Source organism: Ammodytes marinus, assembly GCF_949987685.1.
Source record: "Ammodytes marinus genome assembly, chromosome: 14".
In the NCBI taxonomy this organism is placed as follows: Eukaryota; Metazoa; Chordata; class Actinopteri; order Uranoscopiformes; family Ammodytidae; genus Ammodytes; species Ammodytes marinus.
Genome location: NC_137218.1, coordinates 12,264,861 through 12,280,303, shown reverse-complemented (window position 1 = coordinate 12,280,303; position 15,443 = coordinate 12,264,861). Strand labels below are relative to the sequence as shown.

At 39.1% G+C, this 15,443-nt stretch overlaps 1 protein-coding gene across 1 annotated transcript; it reads left to right on the top strand.

Annotated features, from left to right (window-relative positions):
- Positions 1-7,658: 7,658 nt before the first annotated feature.
- arr3a (arrestin 3a, retinal (X-arrestin)) lies at positions 7,659-12,282 on the top strand (the record flags this gene model as incomplete). The annotated part of the gene is made up of 15 exons (XM_080040912.1): positions 7,659-7,666; positions 8,681-8,711; positions 8,834-8,894; positions 8,999-9,046; positions 9,200-9,390; positions 9,936-9,995; positions 10,135-10,211; positions 10,321-10,456; positions 10,633-10,717; positions 10,810-10,882; positions 11,002-11,139; positions 11,317-11,400; positions 11,523-11,546; positions 11,662-11,711; positions 12,197-12,282. 15 exons carry the CDS (start codon positions 7,659-7,661, stop codon positions 12,280-12,282), a joined length of 1,152 nt encoding a protein of 383 aa, XP_079897038.1.
- Between the last annotated feature and the right edge of the window lie 3,161 nt (positions 12,283-15,443).

Genomic DNA, 15,443 nt, shown 5'->3' with positions numbered 1-15,443 from the left:
ATAACAGTGTAAATTTACTGTCCCCTCAAAATAACTCGACACACAGCCATTAATGTCTAAACTGTTGGCAACAAAAGTGAGTACACCCCTAAGAAAAAATTTCCAAATTGGGCCCAAAGTGTCAATATTTTGTTTTGCCAACATTATTTTCTAGCACTGCCTTAACCCTCTTGGGCATGTAGTTCACTAGAGCTTCACAGGTTGCAACTGGAACCCTCTTCTACCCATTCATGACGACATCAAGGAGCTGGTGGATATTAGAGTCCTTGCGCTCCTCCACCTTCTGTTTGAGGATGCCCCAAAGATGCTCAATAGGGTTTAAGACTGGAGACATGCTTGGCCAGTCCATAACCTTTACCCTCAGTTTCTTTAGCAAGCCAGTGGTCGTTCGGAGGGGTGTTTGGGGTCGTTATCATGTTGCAGTACTGCCCTGCGGCCCAGTTTATGAAGGGAGGGGATCATGCTCTGCTTCAGTATGTCACAGTACATGTTAGAATTCAATGAACTGTAGATCCCCAGTGCTGGCAGCACTCATGCAGCCCCAGACCATGACACTCCAACCACCATGCTTGACTCTAGGCAAGACACACTTGTCTTTGTACTCCTCACCTGGTTGCCGCTCCACACTCTTAACACCATCTGAACCAAATAAATGTATTTTGGTCTCATCAGACCACAGGACATGGTTGCAGTAATCCATGTCCTTAGTCTGTTTGTCTTCAGCAAACTTTTTGTGGGGTTTCTTTTGCATCATCTTTAGAATAGGCTTCTTTCTGGGATGACAGCCATGCAGACCAGTATGATGTTCTAATGATGCAGAGTGCGGCGTATGGTCTGAGCACTGACATGTTGACCCCCCACCCCTTCAAGCCCTTCAGCAATGCTGGCAGCACTCATACGTCTATTTTCCAAAGCCAACCTCTGTGTACGACGCTGACCACGTGCACTCAACCTTCGTAAACTGGGCCGCAGGGTGGTATTGCAACATGATAACGACCCCAAACACACCTCCAAGACGACCAGTGGCTTGCTAAAAAAGCTGAGGGTAAAGGTTATGGCCTGGCCAAGCATGTCTCCAGACCAAAACCCTATTGAGCATCTTTGGGGCATCCTCAAACAGAAGGTGGAGGAGCGCAAGGTCTTTAATATCCACCAGCTCTGTGATGCTGTCATAAATGGGTGGAAGAGGGTTCCAGTTGCAACCTGTGAAGCTCTAGTGAACTACATGCCCAAGAGGGTTAAGGCAGTGCTGGAAAATAATGGTGGCCACACAAAATATTTACACTTTGGGCCCAATTTGTACATTTTTTCTAAGGGGTGTACTCACTTTTGTTGCCAGCAGTTTAGACATTAATGGCTGTGTGTCGAGTTATTTTGAGGGGACAGTAAATTTACACTGTTATACAAGCTGTACACTGACTACTTTACATTGTATCAAAGTGTCATTTCTTCAGTGTTGTCCCATGGAAAGATATAAAGAAAAATGTGAAGAAATGTGAGGGGTGTACTCACTTTTGTGAGATACTGTATATGCTTACTTAAAGGCCTACTTCACCGGTTTGAATATGAAGGTGTATTGAATTCTGAGATCCTATGTAGTATAAATGTGCAAAAAAAATTAAAATCGGGTCATCCTAGCCTGAGAAAAGGCAGAAAGAGTGTTTTTTTTAACCCTATATTTCTCTTTCTCGTGACATCACAGAAAGAGAAATATAGGGTTAAAAAAAAACCGTACTTTGTAAATATTACTGTGATGTCACAGTAAAAGACATCACAGTAATATTTACAAAGTAAGTTTTTTTTTTTTCGCACATTTATACTACATAGGATCTCAGAATTCAATACACCTTCATATTCAAACCGGTGAAGTAGGCCTTTAAGATTGTGAAAATGGAAAAAGTTGATATATGTCAGCCCCAGCATTGGCGCTTTCTGTGACTGGAAACTTGTTTCTTTCCATCTGGTAAGATCATATGGAGTAATTTCACCTGTGCTGTACTTGTCTCACCCAAGCTCATCTTGTGTTTTTTTCTTTATAAAATGCTCCTTGTGCATCTCACATCATATTGGTGCGATCACTGCATACCGTCTCATTCTGTTATAACACATAGATTATTGATTGTTGATTGATTGTTTGTGCCCTTTGCCTTACGATGCACTTGGGACACTCCACATCATTGTCAATGAGTAAGGCCTCAAGCGTCTTTTCCTGGAATGGCTTAGCCGCCCACTGCAATGGTCCTAAATAAAACCTCTCAGTGCATATGGATTAATGTAGATGGGCTTCCCTAGCAAGGTGCTAACATGACATTGGGTTCCCTCTATATTCAGAGTCTCTGGTCTCTGCTTTTTTTAAAGAACCGGAGCGTGTCTGTTATCTATTCACATTAAAACGATGTTGATTTTTTTCTAAAGAGAGGGTTTTGTTTTTTATTGAGAAGGCCTTTTTTAAGGAAAAAAATGAATATACAGTATAATGACCACAGACTCTACTGCCACCTGCAGGTGTTTAGATGAATTACAGATCTTTCAACCCTCTTTGTCTCCGTTTGCTTTTTCTTTCGTAATATCAACTTCAGTCAAATCAAACTAATCTAGTCAATACAGTAGGTTTCATAGTGTATTGCCACTCTTTCGATTTAATTCTGTATATTTGTATCAATGTATGTATATATTCTCCGATAATAATTGATTCAAGGTGAAGTAGCCTACACTTTATTATCCCTGTGAGGGGCAATTAGTTTAACAGCCAGCAAAAAATAAAAGACAGCAGTACAAACACAAGATACAAATTATACAATATACTGTAGATATACTAATATTAAATAGAGTAAAATAAAATCACATGCTATTAACAAGACCAGCTCAGTTCAGTTCAGGGAAATTTGGTTTGCAGCAGTGGTAAACACAAACACAACATATAAAAGGACACAAGAAAAAACAACCTGACCAAATACAACCCATTAAAAGAAAATACCTCTGTTCATTAATAAAAGCCCATTCCATTTGAATTCTTTAAAAAATAAAGTGCTTTAGTGCTGTTTGAAAGTGTTGTCAAGTTTCAACACTTGTTAAGTGCATTTATTGCACTAGTAATATAGGAAAATGAATACCTATTAACCCTGGGCAGCCTGGGGAAGGAGAACAAATTCCTCCAAGAGGGGATGGTCAGAGCTGGCTAAAATGCACTGGGCCTTCCTCACAATCTGTCTTGCCCAGATGTCTGAGAGGGAATGGTCACATGGACAAATTAGTTCTTAAATCTTTAAGTCTTAGACCAGTGTACAATGTACTCTACCTTCAGCCAGATGGCAGTAGCCAGTATGTATGAGACAGAGGGTGACTCGGTTCAGTGAGGATAGATTTAGCTTTCCTCATGGCCCTGGCACTGTATAGGAGGGATATTTCTTCAAAATGTATCCCTGTTAGACTTAATATCTGCTATATGAGTGATTACAAAGTCAAAAATAAATAGAATTTATATGTGAACACAACGTGACATATGTGAGCGAATCACATATGTCACGTTGTGTTCAGGTTGGGGCTCATAATGGCTGAGGCTTTTCTTGGAAGCAATTGCACTGCAGTCAAAACAGTGATTAGCACAGAGTGGCTTGTTCTCTGCCATGCCAGTGGTCCCTTCAGTGGACAGCTGCTTCAAAAGCTGTTTTCTTCTGTATGCTGGGGTTTTGGTGCTATTGTTGCATATAGCACCACCACAGTGGATTTAAAATTATTACTGTTATGATGATTGTATACTGTGATTTATAGTTAATAGCTCTCATTCATATAGAATTACCACCTGGCATACAATTGCCAAACAGTGAAGGTACAGAAGGGGAAGCTTCTAAGAAGCTACAATATGGAAAAAGGTCACTTCGACCTCACAATATGTGAGGTTGCAGTAACCTTTGAACTTTGACCTCCAAAATATAATCAGTTCCTTGAGTCCAGTGTATTTTTGTGTTAAATTTGACAAAACTCCCTCAATGTATTCTTAAAATATTTTGCTCACAAGATTTGAGGTCAAAGTGACCTTGAGCTTTGACCTATGACCTCTAAATCTAATCAGTTAATAATTGAGTCAGAGTCGACATGCCAACTTTGAAGAAAATCCCTCAAGGCATGTTTGAGATATTGGGCTCAAAATATGGACCATGACCATGACCTTTACCTTTGACCTCCAAAATCGTGACTGTGTCCTTTACCCTTTGACCTCCAAAATCGAAAGTCAAAGAGTGAGTTTGTTCCTAATTTGACAAAAATCCCCCCAAGTGTTCTTGAGAAATTGCGCTCATTAGATATGAGGTACAGAGAATTCGTCATACAACTTCTTCGCTCAGAATGGGAAACAGAAAGTGTGCCTGTTTGTTTGTGTGTGTGTGTGTGTGTGTGTGTGTGTGTGTGTGTGTGTGTGTGTGTGTGTGTGTGTGTGTGTGTGTGTTTGTGTGTGCAGCTGCAGCGCCAATAGCTTCTAGCTCATAGACTGTAAAAGAGATCTTTCTGCATACATGCGCACTTCCCCAGTAACGTTTTCTTTATTTATTCATGCCTAAAGAGGAAGAAAAATCCTTACTGGGGTTATCATAACTAATGCATGTCAGGGCTAATAGAACCTGATACGTTTTATTATAACTTTTATAAAAAAGAAATGCATACAACCTTGTAAAAGCTTTTTCTGCTGCAATTATAACTTCTCCCACGTGAGGTATTATTCTACCATTGCTAATCGAAACAATAATAAGGCTGATAAAGCCTTTGTATATGGCTACACCTCTTTATTCAGATTTGAGCAGGCTAGAGGGCCTCAGCTAAGCCATAACACCACAGTGATCCTTGCCTTGTGGGGCACCCTCACTGTACGTTGCTTAGTCTCAAAGTTAAATAAAATACATAACCGCTAATTTCAGCCCTTCCCAGCGATTAGACACTACTTGCCAATGAGTGGCATAACAGTCTAGTTTATTTATTTGTTAAGTGTTTTTTAATGATGGACCTGTGGATGGTTGGGACGGGGTTCCTAAGGTACACAGCGAGTAAATCTGGCTAATCTTTGGCACGTTGAATAACACAGCTTATTCTGACGTTACCGTGGATGCCCCAACCGTCTGTGCCATATTGGCACACAGAGCCGTTAATCCGCTGAGATCAGACAGATTCTGCTTGACAAAGAGCTAAAAATACTATACACCCTAGTAGTTTAGTGTTGACGTTATATTCAATCAAATAACATAGTATTTTTTAAATATCTGTCCAGCCATGAGTTTTCATAATTTAAGGATAAATAATCATATTTGTAAAATAAGATGCTCTGAAAGCTACCATTAAACACAAGTCTGTTTTTTTGTTTTTTTGACAAAAAAGAACGGAAAAGTCACAATGAAATTAAACCACATCTGAGAACTAAAACATCATGACCTGGATTTACCCCAGACCCCCCTCTCCCCCACACACACACACAACAACCACCACCATCCGAATGAAAGGAAACATGATTGTTTGGTTTGTGGAGGTACTTTTAGGGGGAATATCAGTTCACTATAGCCATGTGACAACTGTGTAGTTGTATGTCTATGCAGTGGTATTATCAAACCCTTTGTAGTCCAAAAAAACCTGTCCGATAATTACTTAACAGGATTATGCAGCAGGCAATGGCAGCAACAATAATGAAGCAGTTAAGCCACGTAAGATGTACTGAGTGCGGCAGCAGGTATAAAATGGAAGATCAGCTGTCGAAGAACCATACCCTCCACTCACCCTGACACACTCTACCAAGCTCCCGGACATCTGAGAAGAGGTAAGACTTCTTGGACAAGATGGATGATGATTGAACATAGTGATGGTATACTCATGATGAAATACAACTGTAAGAATCATGGTTAAACTTTTTGAGATGAATCTGCTATTGATTAAACAAAACTACAAAACAATTATGTGTGATTGTGCCAGATAGTTTACAGGCTTTTAGTTAAATGTGAGTAAGTTACATGACACCTTGAAGTTAACAGGGAATAGTCAAACTACTTTTAGGAAACTGTAAATAAGACTTGTGAACAGGTAAAATTATTTTTAATTAAAAAAGGTTTGACATAACTGACTCTGTCATAGGGAGTCAAGGTATTGATGTTGTAGCTTAGAGATGACTGAAGGAAACCCTTTGGTTGGACAGTTAGGTTAGGTTTTCATTGTGAGAAAAACATAATATACAAGATACAGGGTTTTGGCTTATTTTAGGGAAAGATGTTACATCAAGTCTCCTTTAATATCTGCAGCAAGCATCAGGCATTAAATGTACTATACCGAGCATTAATAATAGTTGAACGTCTTGTTAAGTGTGAAATATAACTGGTCAATAGGAAATAATAAATGATTAATATGGTTAATATTAAAGTACCAAGTGGCTACAAGAATTCATCCTAAAGGACAAGTGCTGAATTAGTTATTATTGATTTAGATGCCAATACTCTCACTGATGAGAATTTCCTGGTTATTTCACAACAATTAGCTGATTAGCTAGAATTGAGGCATGCGCCTGTGCTGTACCTCTCCATGGTTCTGAAATGCCCATGCGGCCATTGTTCCTGAATCCACACAGTCGGGTTGGATTAGAGGTTCCTGCTGGACCAATCAAGTCACAGTCACAACAACTCCTCTGTCTCCATGCATTAACCAACCATAGCAATGTGTTTGCGTTTAAAAACAGGTACATCCAGGGGAAACATGAGGATAAAAACACAGGGACTATCTGTCCGATATATTCTGTAGGATAAACCGACTACCTTGTACAGAGTAACAATCAATGTTTCAGTAGCCAGACAGCTCATTTTTATAATGCCCTTTATGGCCTGACGTTTTAAAACATTCACTAACTGCTTTCTGAGTAACATTCACGTCTGTCTGCACAGAGTTCAACTCCAGGTCCAATGGGTTTCATATTCAGGCATGTCAACTGTAATTAACAATTACGTTTTTACCTGATGAACCAAAATAACAAGTTTTGATTGTTACATTATTTTTATAGTAAACCTCACAAGTTAAGTAAAACAGTCTAAGAACAACAGCATGAAAGTAAATTGAGATACAGTATGAACAAAAAAAATCACTCCAGTTGACTTTGAAATATCTAACAAATAACAATTAAAAGACTGCATATTAGCTCTCTTAACCCATTGTAATAAGCCTTATTAGAGGGATACTGTTAGGAACTTGTGTCTCATTATGTCCATGAATGCTACGGCAAGTGACTGAATGTGTTTAATCCAATGCGGCTGTCCTTGAATAGTCCACATGTAGGCAGAAGTTTTGGCACTGCTGTTACATTTGAAGGGAACACCTTCTGACATAATCGTTGGTGCCGTGTCAATCTGGCTTGGAGTTAAGTGTGAGGTCTTATAGCTCGTGCGGTGGCTAGCAGATGCAGAATAACGAATATCAGCTTTGGTTCAGGGGCCTTGAACACCGATGGTGTAATTTTATCGCAAAGGATTAACCTTCTGTTAATCTCAACCAAAACATCCCCCCGGCTAAAATGACAGTTGCTGCTGACTAATGTCTTAGTCACAACATTTTACCGATTTTTTGAACTCTCAATAACTTAAGGTTACTTTGTTCTTTTCTTTTTCTTCCAACAGAACAAAACTCTCAAAGATCTTGCAGAGATGGCAAAGTAAGTCTCCCTTAGTTATCTTTTTCCTTTTTGTCGTCAAAGGTACGGTAGTTCCTTTTATTACTTCAACCTGAACACTGCTCAGAAACTCCTGACTCTCTTCTAACTGAAAAATTTAATCAAATAAATCAAATATTAAGAGTGGTCTCTCCAGTGTTTACTCTGTAACCACCTAAATTAGTAATTGAATTGTATAATTTATGGAAAAGAAGCTAAAAAGAACCGAAGAAAGATTGAGAAAAGCTGAAGCGCTTTTTAAACCAGACTACCTTGGAGTTTGCAGACCTTGAACCAGGTCATTCAAGTGGCTATATAGTTTTAAAGTATTTGTTAGAGGTTTGTGAAGGATTAGTTAGTGGAACTGTTGGTTCAAATGTGACCTTTGGACAGCAACACAGGCAACAAGCTATTTGTGAACCCTGACATACCATTCGTGGCTCGCTCACCTGGGCCAATTTCTCAATCCCAGTATGACGAGGTCAAGCTGCTCCACACTTAGCTGCTCTTAACTGGATAAAAAGGAATAAGGGATTACTGGCCCTTCTGCTGCTTTTTCAATGAACCCTCCTTAACCTTTGGAGTCTTAAAGTGATCATTATGGTATCTGGTTAATCCAGATTAAGTGCTTTCAATGCATGTCCTCTTACTAACAGTTGTGGTTGAAAGAAGGCCACATACTGTGTTTGCAAAACTATTAGGAATCAGGAAGTAGTTCTGCAGCTATTCAACTTTTTATAAATAAAACAACTGTCATCACCTCTTGATTGGAGGAGTAATTTACATATGTTGAAGAGAAGAAAGAAAGCACACGCTAGTAGAAGGGGATACATTTAGGAAGCAAAGCCAGCAGTACCAAATCGATTTTTTTTTAATTAATATTATCAATCAAAACAATAGACTTAATCAAGTCTATTGGGTCAGTTTGCTGTGTTAAGTCTAACTGAATAAATGCGTGTCGATACATGGGACACAAGTAGTCCTAATGTGGTGTTTTTTTCATTATTTTTTGCACAGGGTTTACAAGAAGACCAGCAAAAATGGAGGGGTGAGTGATTCTGTATTTGTTCATTTATAAAAGATGAGAGGTAAATGCTTGGGAACAAACTACAACCGTCAGCAGACTCTGAAAAACTCAACTCCCCCCCCCCCCCTTTTCCTCTCTGACAGCTGATCCTCTACATGGGAAAGAGAGACTATGTGGACCACGTGGACAAAGTGGACCAAGTTGGTAGGTACTTATTCAGTGTGTGTGTGTGTGTTTGCGCCTGCGCCTGAGTGCTTGTTTGTGTGTAGCATTGCACTGAGCATAATGAATATCATACTGTATTACAGATGGCGTTGTAAAGCTGGAAAACACAGCAGATTTTGGAGACAGAAAAGGTAATGTCATAAAAAAATGGCCACATTCAATTCAGTTTCATTTTAAAAGCCCCAACAAAACAAAACAAAACAAACAACAACAAAAAATAAGTCGAGCCGTTGTTGTAAGAGAGCATGGAGACATGTTTTTAATGTGCTGTTATGTGTCTGCAGTGTTTGTGTCACTGGCGTGTGCCTTCCGCTATGGCAGTGACGACCTGGACGTGATGGGAGTGGGCTTCAGGAAGAACATCTGGAACCAGCATCTTCAGATCCACCCTGCGGTCCACAAGCCCACTCTGACCGCCATGCACGAGACCCTGTTGAAGAAGGCTGGAGACAACTCCCCGTCCTTCTCTTTTGAAGTATGAAAACATGTCCAGATGCCAGAGTTTAAGCCTGTTCCACCATACATTAACCCCTATTTGTGTTCCAGCTGGAATGAAACGCTTGTTTTACTAAATGGTCCACTAACAAAATATCAATTGAAGATGACATTGTACCCTTTTAATACCTACAATTAAACAGGCAATCACTGTTGAAACATACAAAGTTTATTTAAATGCTAAGAAGGTAAAACTAGTTAAACTGCATGTTTGATAGATTGATTTAAAGTTTGATGTTTGTTTCTCTATAACCCACTTATAGCACACAACAGTATGACATCCTCAAATTCAGATGACAATTTTTCCCACTTTTTTGGTTCATAAGTCTGAACTCCCATAGCTGATTCCTATATTGTAGGCTTTATGCTATCTCCGAAAATGTGCTTTATTTTGTGAGTAAACAGCTTTAAAAATAAACACACACACACACACACACACACACACACACACACACACACACACACACACACACACACACACACACTTCCACTCCATTATAATTTTTTTTCTTTTTCTCTCTATAGATTCCCAACAACCTGCCATGCTCGGTGGCTCTTCAGCCCGGACCAGATGACAAGGGCAAGGTAAACCTTGTGATAATCTGCCCATGCCGCTCAACCTTCCATATCCCAACATTTTAACTGTGGAAGGAATCTAATTGTCTCCTCTGTTCCTCTTTAAAAGCTGCTAACGTTTTTTAATTTTTTCGATCTTCTTCTATAGGCTTGCGGTGTGGACTTTGAGGTCAAAGTTTACCTTGCCACGGACCAGACCGACCTTGATGATAAGATTGAAAAGAAGTGAGTAGGCTTTCATCTTTCAGGTGTTTGCATAACATTGTCTCTACTCCATCTTCTTATCCATCTCTCTCGTTCTTCCTATCTTTTTCCTCCCAATCTACTCCGACAGGGACACTGCTCGCCTCATCATCCGTAAAATCCAGTACGCCCCCTCTGCGGTCGGAGCCGGGCCCAAGGCTGATATCTGCAAAAGCTTCATGATGTCTGACAAGCCCGTTCATCTAGAAGCTTCATTGGAAAAAGATGTACAGTAGCAAAACTCTTTTTATTTAACAGACATTTACTACATTCTCCCATACCCGAAATGTTTTTTTTAAATGTTTTCCATAGTGAGCTTTTGAACACAGTATAAGACTTTGTTTTCCGTACGATACCACCATTCCCAGCCATTGACTTGGTTGTTTCCTGTTTATGACCACAGCTCTTCTTCCACGGTGAAGCAATCCCAATCAAAATCAAAATCAACAACGAGAGCAACAAAACAGTCAAGAAATTCAACGTCACTGGTAGGTGCCATTAATAATAGACATGCTTTTACATAGATTTAATATGACTGTTACTATAAACATTTCTCTATCTCTTTCTTTCCATTTCACAGTGGAGCAAACTACAGACATTGTTCTCTACTGCTCAGACTCATACGTTAAGCCAGTTTTCAACCAAGAGTTTGCGTAAGGGGAACTAACAGAGCTGAAACCAAGACAAAATATCAAGTATCACAGAATAAAATATACAAGAGTGCAGTTTAGTGTGTTCATGCATGGGTTTGTTTGTGATTCCTCCTCCACAGAGAGACAGTGGATCCCGCCGGCACCTACGAGAAAACTCTGTCCATCACCCCCCAGCTGAACGACAACAAGGAGAAGAGGGGGCTGGCGGTGGACGGCCGATTGAAGGATGACGACACCAACTTGGCCTCCACCACCATGTAATTTTTAGACATTTAGGGAAAATAATCTAAGACTAAAATATATACCTAAATATACCTAAAACGGTTCTAATTTCTGCTACTTGGCTACTAGTTTTTTACGGTAGCCTATAGCTTTTCTTGCGGCTTATGTCTTCTAAATCCTAATCTTTTCCTTGTAATTCCGCTTCTCAACAGGCTGAAGGCCGGTACAGAAAAAGATGTGATGGGAATAGTTGTTTCCTACAAGATTAAGATTAACCTCATGGTGTCCGGAGGAGGGTAAGAGTATTTTAACCCGTTCAAGTGTTTTTAACATGAGGACACTTTATCAAAAATAAATAAATACGTAAACTAAAATGAATTCAAAACAAACCTGTGATGTCCCTCTTTTGTTCCCGTAGCCTGCTGGGCGGCCTCACTTCCAGGTAAATTGGTCTTATTTCAGATCATATCCCAGTCCATACCATACAGCCAACTAGCATTGATCACCATTCACATGTAGTGTTCTGACTGGTTGTTTGATTTATTTTTTCTCCAAAGTGATGTCACAGTGGAACTGCCATTGAAGCTCATGAACCCCGCACCTGCTCGTAAGTTTTTAATAAATCAACCAAAATAAAATAACTTCTGACCAAGGCCCCTCACAAATAATACTTTGGCTTTACTAATGACTTAATCCTTTCATCCTACTCTTTCCTTCTTCTCACAACAACCTCGTTCCTAAATACAGCTGAGTAAAGATTGCACAACAGCGTAAGTACCATCACTGCTCTATTTTGATCTGTTGGCTTAAAGCCTGTGTGCATGCATTCAGATGTTTTAGGAGCATTTATATTTAACCCTGTAAATAAACTTGTACATAGCATGTTTGTCTTTGGATGTGCATTGTGCATACATGTCTTCCAGAGCAATACAATCAACTGATTTGAGCATTATTTTTAATTGCTTAAAGAGTCAATGTACCTCTTATAATAGGCAACAATAAATCCAGTCCAGTGATCCTCCTTGTGGTTATTTAATGTATTGTTTTGCATTTTAGGATGTGTTATACAGTAAAATGTTGAAATAATTTCAGGTGTGGTAAACTTCTTTACCTTTCCCAGAGTGGATGTTAACCCGGTGGTCGAGAAGGAAAACCATTACAACACAGGAAAAGAATGAAGGGAAGTGCCACAAAACAAGGAAGAAGAAAAAAGATGAAGGGCGTGACTGGTGTTATGAAACAAAATTACAATAACCAACAACCGAAAGAGAATGACCTTTTCAACACACAGAGAACACACAGACAGATGAAACATCCGCACCCAAAAAGATTTTGCGGTTCTTTTTTTTTGTCATTCACTTAATGTATTTTAGATGTAGGATTTCGTATTTTGAATAGAATCAAATGTTTAGAGACCAAACAACCACTTCATAATAAGGATTTCGAAGTCACAGCAGTGATACACTCATCTATTACCGAATGACACTTTTCTCTTGCTATGAATTGTATCAGATTATGTTTTTGATGTGAAGTCAGACATGGTGAAATTACAATAAAACGGTTGTAAAAACTGACTTGTTAAGTAATTATTGAGGGACCAGAATATTATCATTTCCCTTGTCTGAGAAACACCTCTGTTTACAGCCCACACAATTAGTTATTATTCAATACATTAAAATTCCTATTTGAATGCTAAATGGAAGCCGAGGAACGATAGTATAAGAATTCAAGCCAGGTTTACATACATTTAAGGGAAGAGTAGCACGCACACACACACACACACACACACACACACACACACACACTTGTTGGTCACAGTAATGAACAGATGCTTACCTTTGTTGTTTATGTTATATTATGTGTATGCAAATACTTCAATTCTGTCCTGCATGTGTGACTTTCTGCAGAGTGATTAAAGATAATCTCATGGGGAGGTCAAACTGTAGTAGGGCAAGGTTTCAGGTGTTTTCCCTGTGTCTCTCTCCGTGGTGCTGAAACACTCTAACCCAGCCAGTCTATTTGTTTCTCTAGTCTACATCTTCATTGCATCCCAAGTCAACCCAGAATACCGATTTTGATCAAAAAGTCTTAAAAATAAGATTAATTTTTTGGCCAATAATCAATTCCCTTTTAAACATTAGAATGTGGACACAATTCTGAAAACAATAATTATAATTTATTTTTCCTTTATTGAAATTTAAATATGCAGCACTGACATGTAAAACCACTTCTCCTATTTTCATCATCAACATGTTATATTGCTTGGATGAGGATAAATTAGAATTAATATTCATTCAAAAATCATCTTCCATTGGTTGGTCAATTTAAGAATATCCAGAATTAGACACATGTGGTCGTGAATGACCGATTAAGAAAATTATCAGCCATGAATTTTTGGTTATTATTCAAAAATAGAAAATGGCTTAGTTCTACCAATTAAACACTTGGAAATTAATTTAAATTAAATGAAGTTAATGCTTAACATTTTATTTATCATATTACTTATCTTTTTATTATATAAATATTATTTTATTTAGTGCCATCTTTACAACTAATGTTAGTATTACATTAAGGGCATACTACTAGTTGTAGTTTTGGTCTGGCTTTGCGAGACTACATTTAGGGTTACTTCGGCTCAAACGTTTGGAAATTCTTCAAAGAGTATTGAGACTTATCATTACAACAACACTCTTGGATGGAACAGAAGTGGTTTCCCGAGAAGCAAAATGGTGCAAGGAAAATGTTCATCATGTACATTTTCTCAACAGCCAATAAACATAATAATGGATTGTTAAAAAAAAATTATAGCCTACTTTGGAATTTCTAAATGGCTAAGGAGAAAACCACTCTGCTGAAATGTTTCCCTTTGGTGACAAAGAAGAATAACTATGACAAACAGTATGTTGGAGAGTGGATACAGCGTTGAGGACAGAAAATGGCTCCTTGGATTTAATTGAGCTCAAATTTAATTGAAGGCCAATTTTATAGGAACAAAAACTAAAGAAAAACTGACAATTTTCATTATTTTATTTCAGGTCATTCAAAATACACTACTAAAAAGCCAGTAGTAGTGTGTCACATAAATCATCCAGAGGCCCAAGTGTTTCTCATTGTGAACATATGGGATCATGCCATGCTAATCTGCTTGCCAATAATGTGAGAGGGATTTGTAAATTACTTTTTAAATAGATTTGACCAAATATTTAAGGTTTTTAATTTTCAACATAAAACAGCTGATAAAACCTTACTCCTTAAAGACCTACTTCACCGGTGGGAATATGAAGGTGTATTGAACTCTTAGATCCTATGTACAGTATCTCACAAAAGTGAGTACACCCCTCACATTTCTTCAAATATTTCATTATATCTTTCCATGCGACAACACTGAATAAATGACACTTTGATACAATGTCAAGTAGTCAGTGTACAGCTTGTATAACAGTGTAAATTTACTGTCCCCTCAAAATAACTCGATACACAGCCATTAATGTCTAAACTGCTGGCAACAAAAGTGAGTACACCCCTAAGAAAAAATGTCCAAATTGGGCCCAAAGTGTCAATATTTTGTTTTGCCATCATTATTTTCCAGCACTGCCTTAACCCTCTTGGGCATGGTGTTCACTAGAGCTTCACAGGTTGCAACTGGAACCCTCTTCTACCCATTCATGACGACATCAAGGAGCCGGTGGATATTAGAGTCCTTGCGCTCCTCCATCTCCCGTTTTAGGATGCCCCAAAGATGCTCAATAGGGTTTAAGACTGGAGACATGCTTGACCAGTCCATAACCTTTACCCTCAGCTTCTTTAGCAAGCCAGTGGTCGTTCGGAGGGGTGTTTGGGGTCGTTATCATGTTGCAGTACTGCCCTGCGGCCCAGTTTATGAAGGGAGGGGATCATGCTCTGCTTCAGTATGTCACAGTACATGTTAGAATTCAATGAACTGTAGATCCCCAGTGCTGGCAGCACTCATGCAGCCCCAGACCATGACACTCCAACCACCATGCTTGACTCTAGGCAAGACACACTTGTCTTTGTACTCCTCACCTGGTTGCCGCTCCACACTCTTAACACCATCTGAACCAGATAAATGTATTTTGGTCTCATCAGACCACAGGACATGGTTGCAGTAATCCATGTCCGTAGTCTGTTTGTCTTCAGCAAACTTTTTGTGGGGTTTCTTGTGCATCATCTTTAGAATAGGCTTCCTTCTGGGATGACAGCCATGCAGACCAGTATGATGCAGAGTGCGGCGTATGGTCTGAGCACTGACAGGTTGACCCCCCACCCCTTCAAGCCCTTCAGCAATGCTGGCAGCACTCATACGTCTATTTTCCAAAGG